The sequence below is a fragment of the Cyprinodon variegatus genome, unplaced genomic scaffold (genome assembly GCF_000732505.1).
Source record: "Cyprinodon variegatus isolate N-32 unplaced genomic scaffold, C_variegatus-1.0 Scaffold1096, whole genome shotgun sequence".
NCBI lineage: Eukaryota > Metazoa > Chordata > Actinopteri > Cyprinodontiformes > Cyprinodontidae > Cyprinodon > Cyprinodon variegatus.
The window spans coordinates 24,338-37,551 of record NW_015151549.1 but is presented as its reverse complement, the minus strand read 5'-3'; the positions used below and the strand labels follow the sequence as shown (position 1 = coordinate 37,551).

General features: G+C 40.5%; 1 protein-coding gene across 4 annotated transcripts in view; it reads left to right on the top strand.

Annotated features, from left to right (window-relative positions):
• LOC107101442 (methylcytosine dioxygenase TET3-like) overlaps window positions 1–11,951 on the top strand; it is a 56,203-nt gene extending 44,252 nt beyond the window's left edge. For 2 of the 4 annotated variants that reach the window (XM_015400368.1, XM_015400369.1), the window contains exons 4-10: window positions 987–1,080; window positions 2,735–2,943; window positions 4,589–4,739; window positions 4,868–4,957; window positions 5,156–5,293; window positions 9,006–9,360; window positions 9,583–11,949. In XM_015400368.1, coding sequence (XP_015255854.1) covers window positions 987–1,080; window positions 2,735–2,943; window positions 4,589–4,739; window positions 4,868–4,957; window positions 5,156–5,293; window positions 9,006–9,360; window positions 9,583–11,552 — 3,007 coding nt within the window. In that variant the 3' untranslated portion in view covers window positions 11,553–11,949. Of the gene's footprint in view, window positions 1–986; window positions 1,081–2,734; window positions 2,944–4,588; window positions 4,740–4,867; window positions 4,958–5,155; window positions 5,294–9,005; window positions 9,361–9,582 lie in introns of all 4 variants that reach the window. The other 2 variants (XM_015400366.1, XM_015400367.1) reach the window with 2 other exon arrangements.
• The last annotated feature ends 1,263 nt before the right edge of the window (window positions 11,952–13,214 follow it).

Sequence of the window (13,214 nt, the reverse complement as noted above, 5' to 3'; positions counted from 1 at the left end):
TTAAAGAAAATATGTTTTAGTTGAACTGTTTAACTAGAACAGTCGAAGGCAATCCTAAAAAAATGTGTTTTTAGTCTTGATTTAAAGGAACTCAGGCACTTTTACAGTTTTCTGGAAGTTTGTTCCAGATAAGTGGAGCATAGGAACTACGGTAAATTTTACATTACATTTACATTTAAAAGGATTCAGCCCCTGATGCCGTTAAAGGTTACTGGGAAATTCAGAATTGTTCTTAATGCTGAATTTAAAAACATGCAATCATAAGTTGTTGCATATACTGTAAACAAAGAAACACACAATAAACTAACATCAGCTTGTGTTAAAGCAATTCAATTGGATATCAGGCATGGTATCTACTAACTCATTCCTATTAAACAAGGAAGTTTAGTGCATTAATTCATTTCCAGATAGCTTCAAAAGGATGACTTTTACTGTACAAATAATACAAATAATGTGCAAACCTTGTGTCACTCTATGTTCCAAGGCTTTTTCTGGGTTTCTGCACTTAAAAGAGAGTATATTATACCAAAACAGTATTACAGCCTAACATCTGAATGTGTTTCATACAATGACCATTAAAGTTTTTGTATGGATAGGAAAAAAGCATTCCTCCCACAGTCCAAAAACGTGACTGTTAGGTTGATTTGCTTATCTAAATTGTCCTTAGGTGTGAGTGTGTGCATGAATGGTTGTGTGTCTCTGTGTTGCCCTGCGATGGACTGGCGACTTGTCCAGGGTGTACCCCGCCTCTCGCCCATTGACTGCTGAAGATAGGCACCAGCACCCCTTGCGACCCCACTCGGGACAAGCGTGTAAGAAAATGGATGGATGGAGGAAAAAAACATCATTCTGTTTGGCTAATTGGATCAGCTGATGAAGTGCTACCCTACAACTTTACAAACATTTCCATACTTTTACAATTTGCAGTTATCAGGAGGAATGTTTCTCCATTGTGTTTTGTGGCTAAATTGTCTGTTTCCTTGTAGATATGGAGAGAAGGGGGAAGCCGTCCGGATTGAGAAGGTGGTTTACACAGGCAAAGAGGGAAAGAGCTCCCATGGTTGTCCAATTGCCAAGTGGGTAAGTAGGACTGTTTGCCCAACAGTGGGTGGTAGATAACAGGACACTTAAAGCCAACAATCAGTGTTTCAAAAAACATGTGTGGCCATCGTGAAAAGTGTGACAGCAAATCAAGCACTGATTTGTATGGAAGGAATGTATTTTTGTGCATATTTGGGTGGTGCAGAGAAACAAACTTGTTCCCCACAGTAAGAAATACAATATACAGTCTTACTATTTAAAAACACCAAACCAAACAGAATAAAAAAAAAATGGAAAGAAATTTGGTAAGCTATCAGAAAGAAAATTGTGGACTCCCACAAACTGGTTCATGGCACACTTGGGTACAATTTACATTTGCCTCTAGGTCCCACATCTCTCTGTTCTAAGAATCATATGCAAACATAAACAGCATGAGAATGTGGAGATGTTGGAACTGAACAAATGACAAAATCTTGGAAACAGGTTCTGTGTCTCGGCTGAAAATTTTTAGATATGAACAGAAAGAAAAGCAAATGACCTTATGAAGATGTGGCTAAAGCTAACGAGAGAGTTTCGTTAGATTATGTGATGCAAATGCAAAAACGTTTGTTTTTGGAGAAATGTCATTTGGTCTAATGAAAACACAAACTATTGTGCTATAATCACCATTGTGATTCGGAAGAACAATTCGAATTTCTGACTAAAAACACACAAGTGAGGTTTGCAGGGGTTTTAGTTTAGGAAGGAAGAAGGAATGCTATGAAGAAACATTCAAGCAGCATCTCGAGACATGGGCTAGGAAGTTAAACCTCTACTTGATTTTAAGAAAGCCTCCAAATTGATCACAAAGTTGCCGTAGAACAACAAATCTGAAGTCTTGCATTGCCAATCACAAAGTCCTCATCGCGTTCCTATGGGAGACGTGCGGGCTGAGCTGAAAAGGTGTTTCTCTAAGCAAATCTGGCTACAAAATGATTCAATTACTTCGTCTTTCAGAGGGAATAAATAAATATTCAAGCAATATGTTGTGAGAGGATTGCAGAAGTACTGGTGAATATAGTTTAAAAGATGAATAGAACTGAAAGAAAAACAATTAGAGCTTCATTTGGTTTGCCTAAGTAACAAAGACTTAAGAAAATCTGGCTGATTTAACGTTGGACATTATGGAAAAGATTTTCTCTTTTTTTGTGATTTGTATGAATCTTTTTGGGTTTAAGTTTGCACTGGAAAAAAATATCTAGAAATAAGTAAAAAAAATATCTTAAATTAAGTGTATTTACCCTTAATTTGAGCAGGTAAAGGAAAATAAGATAATTAGATAAAATGCAATTGAAATAAGACAGTAGAATTGTGTTTTCTTATTTTAAATGTAAATTGTGTGGTTCCGTTGGCAAGATGTCTCTTTTACCTCCTCAATCCAAGAACAAATGCATTTATTTTAAGAAAAAATGACTTATCTAGATTTAGATTTTTCCAGTGTGTAAATATGTTTTGGTTTAAGGCTTCTGTGAACTCATGATCTACCCCTCCCTCTTCATTATAAAATACATTATGTGTGCTGGACATCTACTGGACAATCAAAGCTACTGCAAACACTGAAAACACTAGCTTCTGAAATCTAATTAACATGTTGTTTTTTGAGTTTGTGGATTAAAAATGGAATCACTTCATGCAGTATTTGATCTTGTAACAGGTGATTCGTCGAAGCAGTGAGAAAGAGAAATTGCTGTGTCTGGTGCGTCAGCGTGCTGGCCACCACTGTGCAAACGCAGTCATCGTCATCGTCATTTTAGCCTGGGAAGGCATCCCAAGAGCCCTGGCAGACAAGCTTTACCATGAGGTGACAGACACCCTCACAAAATATGGCAACCCCACCAGCCGACGCTGCGGGCTCAATGACGAGTGAGTAGCTGAAAGGACATGCTCATCTCAACACCATAAATTGGTTCTGTATTTTAGCAACATTGCACATTCCAGAATAACCGTTCTTCAAATGACTACAAGTAAACACCAAAGAAAGGAAACTAAGGATATTTTTTTTTTCTGTGAATAGAAGAACAATGTTGTTTGGCTCTTCAATATAATATAACAATGCTGTATTTTTGCACAGATGTTAAGCGATCTGTAGAATTACAAAAATGATAATTACAGTCAGCAACTTTTACCCCTCTTACACTACCCTTGAAAAACCGATCCATGCGGAGACCGGTTCGTTCTGACGACTGTTTACACATCACGCTATCTCAATTTCTCGACTCCTCGCCTCCTTGTGACGATCTGCGGCATTACTGCCAGTATTGAAGGAGGAAATCAAACAGTTGGTGGCGGTAATGCACCAAAAGTTGTTTGCCAACCGCCAGAAAACACAAGAAGAAGAAGACAAAAGGAGGGAATCAAGCAAATCAAAATGGCGGCGCCCGCCACATTCAGAAAGTTATGCTTGATTATTATTGCTGTACTTAGGTGTTATTATTTAAAATACCATCATTTAAAATGTTGCGAGGAGAAGATTTCGATTGTTGTTTATACTTGAGGAAGGGGTGGTTCTTCTTCTTCTGTTTCTGGAGGGGCATTAGCGCCAACTACTGGAATGGAGTGTGAATCGGGATGTGCAGCCAGACTGAGATGACGCGTTCTGCTCATGCGCTCTTGTTATCAGAGAACCGAGCCAGGGAAAAACCGAGCTGAGCCCACCTCTGGAACTGGTCTGCAGTTAGCGCGGTCCGGTTGTGTCTAGCTCGGTTCAGTTCAGTTTGCTTTCCATTTACACACGATAAGTTATCTCAGTTACTGAGCTCAGACTGGTCTCGGCACGGTTTTTCAAGGGTAGTGTAAAATACATTATTTTATTAATTTCTTAAGGTTATAGTTTAGTTTTTTGTTTTTTTGTTCTCACATTCTTTTAAATGTAAGCTTACATTCAGAATCAACCAAAAGCCATAGAGGGCAATGATTCTGCACCAGCTGCCTGAGCAGGATATCAGGAATCAGGAATGAAACTGATGTCAGTTTTTTAGTGTAGGGTCCTGTTGCTTTCCTAGACATAGCTATGGGCTCAGCTTTTACTGTGAATAATACTTTTATCAGTTTCGGCTTTTGAACTGTCTCAGAGCTTGCTTGCCTTAATTTTCCTAGAACGAGCCACCTATGGGGCTGCTTTACTGTTACTTTTCCTAACACAAAAGTATTTATGGAATCATTGCTTCTATGCTCCTTTTGTGTTTCTGCATCTATGTCCTTAAAACCCCAAGTTAGCTTTGACAGAAAGCTGCTCACACTGAGTCTGGTTCTGTTAAAAGAACCACCATTGCTGCATGCAGGCTCAGTGTGAGGAATTGCTGTATGCTTTTATGGCTGTTTAATATTTTCTCCAACACAGTTTCATGATAAATGAATATTTATGTTTTGTTTCTTATGTTGTTTTCTTATATATATTTGCCTGATGTTCTCCACAAATATTTTCAAAACTCAAAAATAAAAATGTAATGCACAGGATGTCTAACATTTTTTAAGGCAGTTGAGAGTTTGTGGTCTCTGTCCCTTGCAGTCGTACCTGTGCCTGTCAGGGTAAAGACTCAGAAAAATGTGGTGCTTCCTTCTCATTCGGCTGCTCCTGGAGTATGTACTTTAATGGCTGTAAATACGCCCGAAGCAAAACACCACGCAAGTTCAGGCTTCAAGGAGATCATCCTGAAGAGGTACGCATCAAACACATCAAAACTGCTGCACATGTTTGGATTTTTTTCCTTTATGTTCATTTCCTAGAATTCTCATAGTTTGCGAGTTCTATGAAGTTTTTAATGTTTTTAATGTTTCTGCCTGTCAGGAGGAGAAACTCAGGGATAATTTCCAAAATCTAGCGACGGAGGTGGCTCCTTTGTACAAGCGACTGGCCCCACAGGCATACAGCAACCAGGTTTGTAGCCCAGGCTAATCACAAATTAATCTGAAACTCACAAGCCTGTGCGCTATTTAACCCATTTCACTTTAGCATATGTTTTAGTCTAAACTAAAGCAACAACTAATTTAGTTGAATCAGTGCTAAATGCAAGCAAGTAAGTTTGATCACATGGTTCCTTTCTGTAGCTAATTTAAACATTTTCCTTTACCTCAGTGTGCAGCAGAGCACCGAGCTCCAGAGTGCAGGCTGGGTTTGAAGGAAGGCCGTCCGTTCTCTGGAATCACAGCTTGTATGGACTTCTGCGCCCATGCTCATAAGGACCAGCATAACCTGCACAATGGCTGCACAGTGGTAAACTCCCTGATCATCATCTGGAATCTGTTGTTTTTTTTAAGGGTGTCAACACAGATCCTAGTCCTTTCACATTTCGTCACATTAAGACCATGAACTTTGATTGGGTTTTTAATTGGGTTTAAATCCGGGGTCGGCAACCCAAACTGCTCAAAGAGCCATATTGGACCTAAAAAACAAAAAATAAATCTGTCCGGAGCCGCAAAAATGTAAAAGTATTATATAAGCCTCTTATGGCAACACGGGCTCTAAGCGTATTATCCAACTATAGAAAAGGACTTTGTGGGCTTAAATATATAATAAGCATTCACGGTTTAAGTTTTGTTGCATTGATGAAATGATAGAAACACAATACAGGAATTTTTTTATGGTGGTTTTCTGTTGGGAGCAACAGAGCAATTTATCCAGAAGTTCTGCAATCACACCTTTTCTCTCCCTCACACCTTTGTGATCGGCTGCATATTTAGCTTGCCTTCCCTGGAAATGCCTTTCCAAATTTTTATTTTTATTTTTTGCCAACCTCTCATTACCAGGCAAAAATGCAGGCAATCCTTCCACATTGACAATGAAAGAAAATGATTCGGTCCATCCTTTGAATTCTCTTTTCTCAACAGCTATCTTCCTTTTTTCCTCTTTGGGATCCATGGTCTGAGAAACTCCAGCAGCTTTGTTTGCCTGACACCGCGCAGCGCTGGTTGCAACTTATGACCACTGATCTCTATGGCTATGACGCAAATTATTGTTTAAATTTATTTATTATACAAATGTTTACAGCATTGGAAAACATAATTATTATAAATTTTTGTTTGACCTCCTGCACACCATATTAAAACAAACAAAAAAAAACCCAAAAAGCTATTTTCATTAATTTTTGAAAAAGCTCCAGGGAGCCACAAGGGGAACGCTAAAGAGCCGCATGCGGCTCCGGGGCCGCGGGTTGCCAACCCCTGGTTTAAATGTAACCAACCAACACCAAGTACCTCATAATTATGAAGTGGGGGAAAAATCAGTTTGGGATACAGTATTTTTATAAACGAAGGAAATATTTGTCCTTTCTTGTTAGCAGAACTGCTGAAGTTCAGGCAGACTGAGCATTAATTATTAAGTGTTGTCAGGGTGTCCTAATTAGATGAAGTTACTTTGAGTAGGCCATTTTTTTCCCGGAAATATACTTTTACAGGACAACCGATTAGGATGATGGGCAGTTGTAATGTTTTTGCTTTCTGCTTGCTAATATATTTCAAGTTAGCCGGTTACTAATGTCCCTTAAGCGAAATGATCTGCCTCGATGTTTTATTGAATTGTATTTACATATTCAGACCCTGTGTTTATGCTGGGTGTCTCTGTGTGTTGTACATTAACAGTGGCTTATGCTGCTCATAATCCAAGTGTAGTTATCAGCTTTGGAGGGAGGAAGTAAGGGTGAAAAAGAAGCGTCAAAAAACTAAATAAATAAATATTTGAAAACTGTGGGATCACTTAAAATCTCACCAAACTTACTGCCAAATTAAACTAACTCTATATAAGAGGCTCCTCAACAGATCAGAATACATGTATCAGCTATACGCGCTGTCGTTATACTGTACATTTAGAGATTGTTTTTTTTCCGTTCTGTGGATTTGTGTTGTTTTTTTCTGTATTAAAATATATAACATAATGAAATAAATTTCTGTGAAATATTTAAGAAATGTAATAGAAAAAAATGCACTAAATGAAATTATTACATAGGGCTATATGGGTGTTATGGCCTAACAATAAAAACTCAGATTTTTTCATTTTTATTTAGAAATTACCATTTTTTCCAATTTTCCCCGCCACCTCTTAACACATATGTACATGTTATACATCCTTAGAAAGCTTAGATTCTACACAATTTAACCAAGTTCCTTTAATGGACACCATGAGCACCAAAGCACAATTAATAAAGATATAGCAGCATATTAAATCAGAATTTTTAAAATTAAGCTTCCAATTCCTACGTTTGAAGTGATCCTGAATGTAAAGCCAATCTTAGGTTGTTTACATTCCATTTGTCCGTAAGGGTCCACAGCTAAAAAGTAATCCAGCATATTCGTAATAAAAACATTTCATGAGATGAGAAAATCACCACATAAAGTCATTTTCTTTACCATAAGAAAAGTCCGATCCTTTTAACTAATGCCAACAGACTTGCTAATCACCCTAGCTTCTACAAACATTTCCAGTTGATGTTTGGTATGTTTGTTTTGCTCTTTTCATCCTCTGACATCAGAGGTGGCTCGGAGCTTTCTGCCTGTGGAGCTGGTTTAAAGTTCCCTTTTGTAGCTCTGCTTCTTTCTCTATGTCTGCTTCTGTCTCCTTGAACCCCAGTCGGCCTCGGCAGACGGACGCTCACATTAAGCTTGATTCTGCTGGAGGTTTCTTCCATTTAAAAGGGAGTTTTTCCTCTCCACTGTCGCTACGAGCATGCTTGGTGTGAGGGATTGCCTTCAAGCCAATGAGTTGAAGCAATTAACTGGTTTTCCTTAGATAGGAAATGTTGAATCGATTTGACTGTATGATCGGTTGAATTTTAAAGTGCCTTGAGGTGACGTGTTCAATTCAATTCAGTTTATTTATATAGCGCCAATTCACAACACATGATATCTCAAGGCAATTTACAGAAATAATTCTGAATGCAGCTGTTCCCATGTTAATTGGAGCTTTATAGATAGACTGAATTAAATTAAATTATTATCACCTTTCAACATCAGTTTCAAGCTGAGGTTTGTTGGTTTGTTCGTCCTGGAGAGACTGGTTTGTGCTGCTGCTGCCTTTAACTGCAACTCCACTTCTGTCGCAGCAAACCCAAACCAGTTCCAAACGACAGATAATTTTTTACCTTTTTTCAGAACTAACTTCCCACTCTCTCCAATAGTCATGATGTCGCTTGCCGAACTGCACTGGTGGAGTACTCCAGCTACAGAATGTCTGTGTTTTTGCTTATGAAAAAATAGAAAAAAGTCTAAACTGGCTGCTAGTTTCACTACCTTTTTACTTTAATTACTTAATTAGTATTTGAAAAACGATACAAATCTATCATTATTACTAAAATAATTGTTAGTCACAGCCAGTCTTTAAAATTATCTTTTAATTTACTATATGAAAGCTCTTGGAACCTCTCAGAAAAGCTGCATTTACATGGAATTAAAATAACAAAAAAATATATACTTCTTATATTTGTTCTGCAATGTCAGAAGGCAATTGTTGTGTCCGAACGTCCACCTTAAACCCTAAATCCCTCAATCACAATATAGAGCGGGGATTATATAGTGGACTCAGTAAACTGACCTTGCAGACCGATGATGTCTACTGTTTTGCTCCCCGCATGGTGCATGCACTATCTTTGTTATTTTTCTTTGCTTTCACAAGTCGACATTGGGCCGCTGTGACAACAAATCCTATAATGCTTTGCAAGGAGAGCTCTTGCAAAGCAATCTGGGATATATCTGCTCTTCTAGTGATCATGGATGATCACTACTTTTCAAGGTCCACTGTGGGAAATTTATGCAAACATGATAAAATTGATCTCCCACTTTCTGATTAAGGTTTATCAAAGACTGATGCCAAAATACATTGATGATTGTGGCAATGTGACAAAATGTGAAACTTTTCAAGAGATGTCAGTTCTTTTGCAAAGCATCAGGTTAAGTGCTTTTGCATATCTGATATGTTACTTTTTATCTTTTGTTAGGTGTGTACTTTGACTAAGGAGGACAACCGAAATGTAGGGGGGATCCCTGAAGATGAGCAGCTCCATGTGTTGCCACTGTACACAGTATCACTTACAGACGAGTTTGGCAGCGCAGAGGCACAGCGCCGCAAGATGGAGACTGGAGCCATACAAGTACTCCAAGCTTTCCGTCGTGAGGTACGCAAGTTACCCGAGCCTGCTAAATCTTGCCGACAGCGTAGGCTGGATGCCAAGAAGGCTGCCTCAGAGAAGAAGAAAAATAAGCTCGCACAGCAGGCAGGGGAAACACCTGAGAAAACAGTGATCAAGACTGAACGGTGCATCACCAACTCTCCTCACGTATTGGGCAATAAAGGTTAGTCATTCTTTTGGGGTTTTTGATTGTCACTTAGGTTAAACTAAAGATGTAATGATAATTTAATTATTTTTCTTTTTTTAACCTACTGTAAACCTTTGCTCTGACCTGACCTTATTTAAGTATTTCCATAATTCAAAAATGTAGAGTGAAATGCGCTTAAACTACTCAATACAGGGCCTGGAGTGAAAAAGTTGCACTGATTTGTAATCTGTCTTTCAGAAATGATAAAACAGGAGATGAAGCCAAACATCAAGATGGAGCCCCTTAATGGATCAATAGACGGATTCCCTGTGCAGGCGTCAGACCCATTCAATAACATCTATCAGAATCCTGCCTACTATGCAAGGGGAGCCCATTCCCCAGCAGGCCAGCCCTCTACCGCAGACACAGTAAATGGCTACCACCCCGATTTGCCAGCAAGACCCTATGGCTACTACAACCAGCGCCGAAATACCCTTTTTGGGCCTGGGATGAAGACGTATAGTCGAAGTAAACATTTTGATGCAGATAGAAAGTCTGACCTTCAGAGCCCTCAGGGCCAATTGCATCAGTCTTCAATCAGCCACCCAGAGCAAAACAACCAACAAAATAATAGCTCTTATAGCCAGCCTGCAAACTATAACCTGTCCCGTCCTTCTTCTGTCTCCTCTGAGACCTCCAACAGAAGCACACCACTCATCAAACAAGAGCCCATGGATGTGCCAGTCTATGAAGGTGCATTACCAAACCAGTCGTGTGCCAATACATCAAGAAGCACCCCTCAGCCTGCGCAGTGGCCTGGTTATAAGATTAATGGAAGCATTGTTCCAAATAACTGGGATGGCCATATAAACCGTGGACAAAGTCCTGATGTCTCCTCAATAAATGTAGACAAGCAGCAATTTCACCAGCATGCCCATCAGCGTCAGTCGTCCCCTTATCCTCCACAGTGGGTATCCCTCCCTGGCTCAACCCCCCACATAGCCTCTACCAATCCAACACTCCAGGTACCTGCATCTCCACCTTCATCTCCTCACCTTGGCACTGGGTTCCAGGATAACCTATACCGAGGCTCCATTTGCCACAGTGCTCCTTATCCGGGTACACCACAACCTCTTACCTCACACTCAGGTTCAATGACTCCAAAGCCTGGTACCCCAGGTCCAGGCACCATAGTCACTGGCATTCCAGGTCCACCCAATTCTCGCACTGGAACCCCAGGTCCAAGTACCCAAGGTTTAAGCACTCTACGACCAGGCACTCCGGGCCCATCCACCCCTCGCACTGGAACCCCAGGTCCAAGTACCCCAGGCTTAAACACTCTACGACCAGGCACCCCAGGTCCAGCCACCCCAGGCCCAATGACCCCAGGACAACCTACCAATAGGCACTGGGCTAGTCCTGCTCCTAGCCCTCAGCCAAATCCTTGGGGTATCGGACCTGGAGCTTATAGCCCCGGTTTGAAACACAGCAGTGTGGCAGGAGCCTATCCTGATAAGATGTGGTCAAAGACTGGGGAGAATCGGTGTTCCACTCCCCTGGGGATCCAAGAAAAGGCCTGGAAATCTTGTGGAGGATCATTTGCCGGCAGCACCCCATCCCCTGCACCAGAGGGTCGCCTGTTCCCTGACGTGCTGCAACAGTCTGATCAGGCCCATTACGACCCCTGTCGAGCTGAGAGTGACATTGAAAGTTCAAAACATCGTGAGGAAGATGATGAGGTGTGGTCTGACAGTGAACACAACTTCTTGGATCCCACAATCGGTGGTGTTGCAGTAGCACCAGCCCATGGTTCCGTCCTCATAGAATGTGCCCGTCGGGAACTACATGCTACCACTCCACTTAAGAAACCTGATCGTACCCATCCCAGTCGCATTTCCCTGGTGTTCTACCAGCACAAGAACCTTAATCAGCCAATGCACGGCCTGGCCGTGTGGGAGGCCAAAATGAAGCTGTTGGCAGAGCGAGAACTACAGAGGCAGCAGGAAGCAGCTCTCCTTGGCCTCTCCCAGGAAGACATCAAGGCACACGGGAAGAAACGCAAATGGGGGTCTCTGTTGGCAGGTGCTAGTCCAGGACCTGGGCAGTCTAAAGACAAGAAGGATGGCCCAGTGACACGGTTATCTCACACGTTCTACACCACCTCTATGGTAACTGTGTCTCCCTATGCCTTCACTCGTGTCACTGGGCCCTACAGCCACTTTGTCTAAGGGCAAGACAGACACAGAAAGACTGAAAGCCCTAAAGTGGTGCATTGGACAAGTAGGGAAGGCAACAAGCAAAACGGAAATGTCTGTTTGCTGTTTTACAGTCTGGCATCTCTCCATCCAGCCCTCTTCAACATCTATAAGGAGAGGACGTTTTTATTGTTTTTACCTCATGTCAGGCAGTGGTTTGGGCTGCAGACACACTGCCTGTGGTGCTCTTCCTCTCTCATTTCTGGAGAGGAACTCCATTGCTTTTTTTCTTGTTCATAAAATTTTAATGATTCTAATTATTGCTATTATTATGATTGCTATTGTTACTGTCAATGTTGTTATTACAGGTATTATTATAATGAACACTTGTTTTTTATTGCTGTTTTCATTAATGTTAATATTAATGGGATACTTGTTTTTTTTTTATTATTATTTTTTTAAATATTTTTAATCAGTACCCCAATTTGCTTTTTCCATGTTTGAAAAACAGTACCCATTTTTCCTGTTAGATTTCCTTTTTCTTTGTCAATTTAAAACTCTATCTATAGGAGAAGCACTAATCTGCCCAATCAGACAGAAAAGTGATATTATAGAAAACAAAATTGGCCACATGCATAAATATGGATCTGACCAAGATATCTTCCAGAAATTTATATCATAACAAAAACTCCTAAGAGTGATTTAAAGCCCAAAGTTATTTAGTTTTAACCCTGGAATAGTTAAGTCCAGTCTCTTCCTCTGAAATTTGGCTGGAATTGTTTTTATAAATTATTATATACTTCTTTGAAAAACCTCCTGAAAAAATAGGTTTCCTTTACCTGTGAGCACAGAAAAGGCAGACTCACTTTTTGTCTGGTTGTGGCTAGGTTGATGTGCTCCTCCTATTTATCTGCACTCCAAGAATTTTCAACTGGTGCTCGACTCTGGATCTGACCAGTTTTCCATCAGCTTCTCTTCATGGCACTTGATGCTGTATTTTGGTGCTCAAATCTGCCTCGACTAGTTTTGGCAAGGGGGATTTGTTATTTTTGACAGGTGTTAATATAGAGGTCTCCTTTTTCTTCACAGAAGTGAAAATAAGAAAATTTGCAAATGCTTTTCGAGTCAGATCAGCAATTTCCACATAGGTTTGATGTGAGTTGTGCTCCTTATCTTCCTACGTTTATTAGGGATAAAAAAGTTTCCAGAGTGAACTCTAGAGGGCAACAGGGACTGCAAATTCAATAAGCACTTGAGGTTCTTTCAGAAACAAGTGAAGCCTTGCTTTGCTGCATTAACCATCCAAGGCCAGTAGATGGGGTCCTCCTCCCCTGTTTGCTGGCCTTTGGGAGACAGCTCAAGCTGATTTTGTTGTCCCTTCTAGGAACAGGTGTGGCTTAAGTATGGCTATGCATATGGAAAGCTATTCCTAATCTCCAAGAGAAGGATTTACTGATTGGACTGCAGTGGGCTTGGTGCTCTTACTCACATTTTGGTGCTGTCCTTTTAAACTTGATTTACTGCAGAGAGCCCAGTCCTTCCTCTGTATGGTGCTGTCATCACTGGGCAGAACCAGGCAAGTCCTTCAATAGGCACCTTGTTTCCACAAAGCCAGCCATCAAATAGTTTTTTGGGGTTGCAGCTTTGCCACTGGGCTCAAGAGTTGGTTTCTGTTGAGGTGTTTTTAGTGTTTAC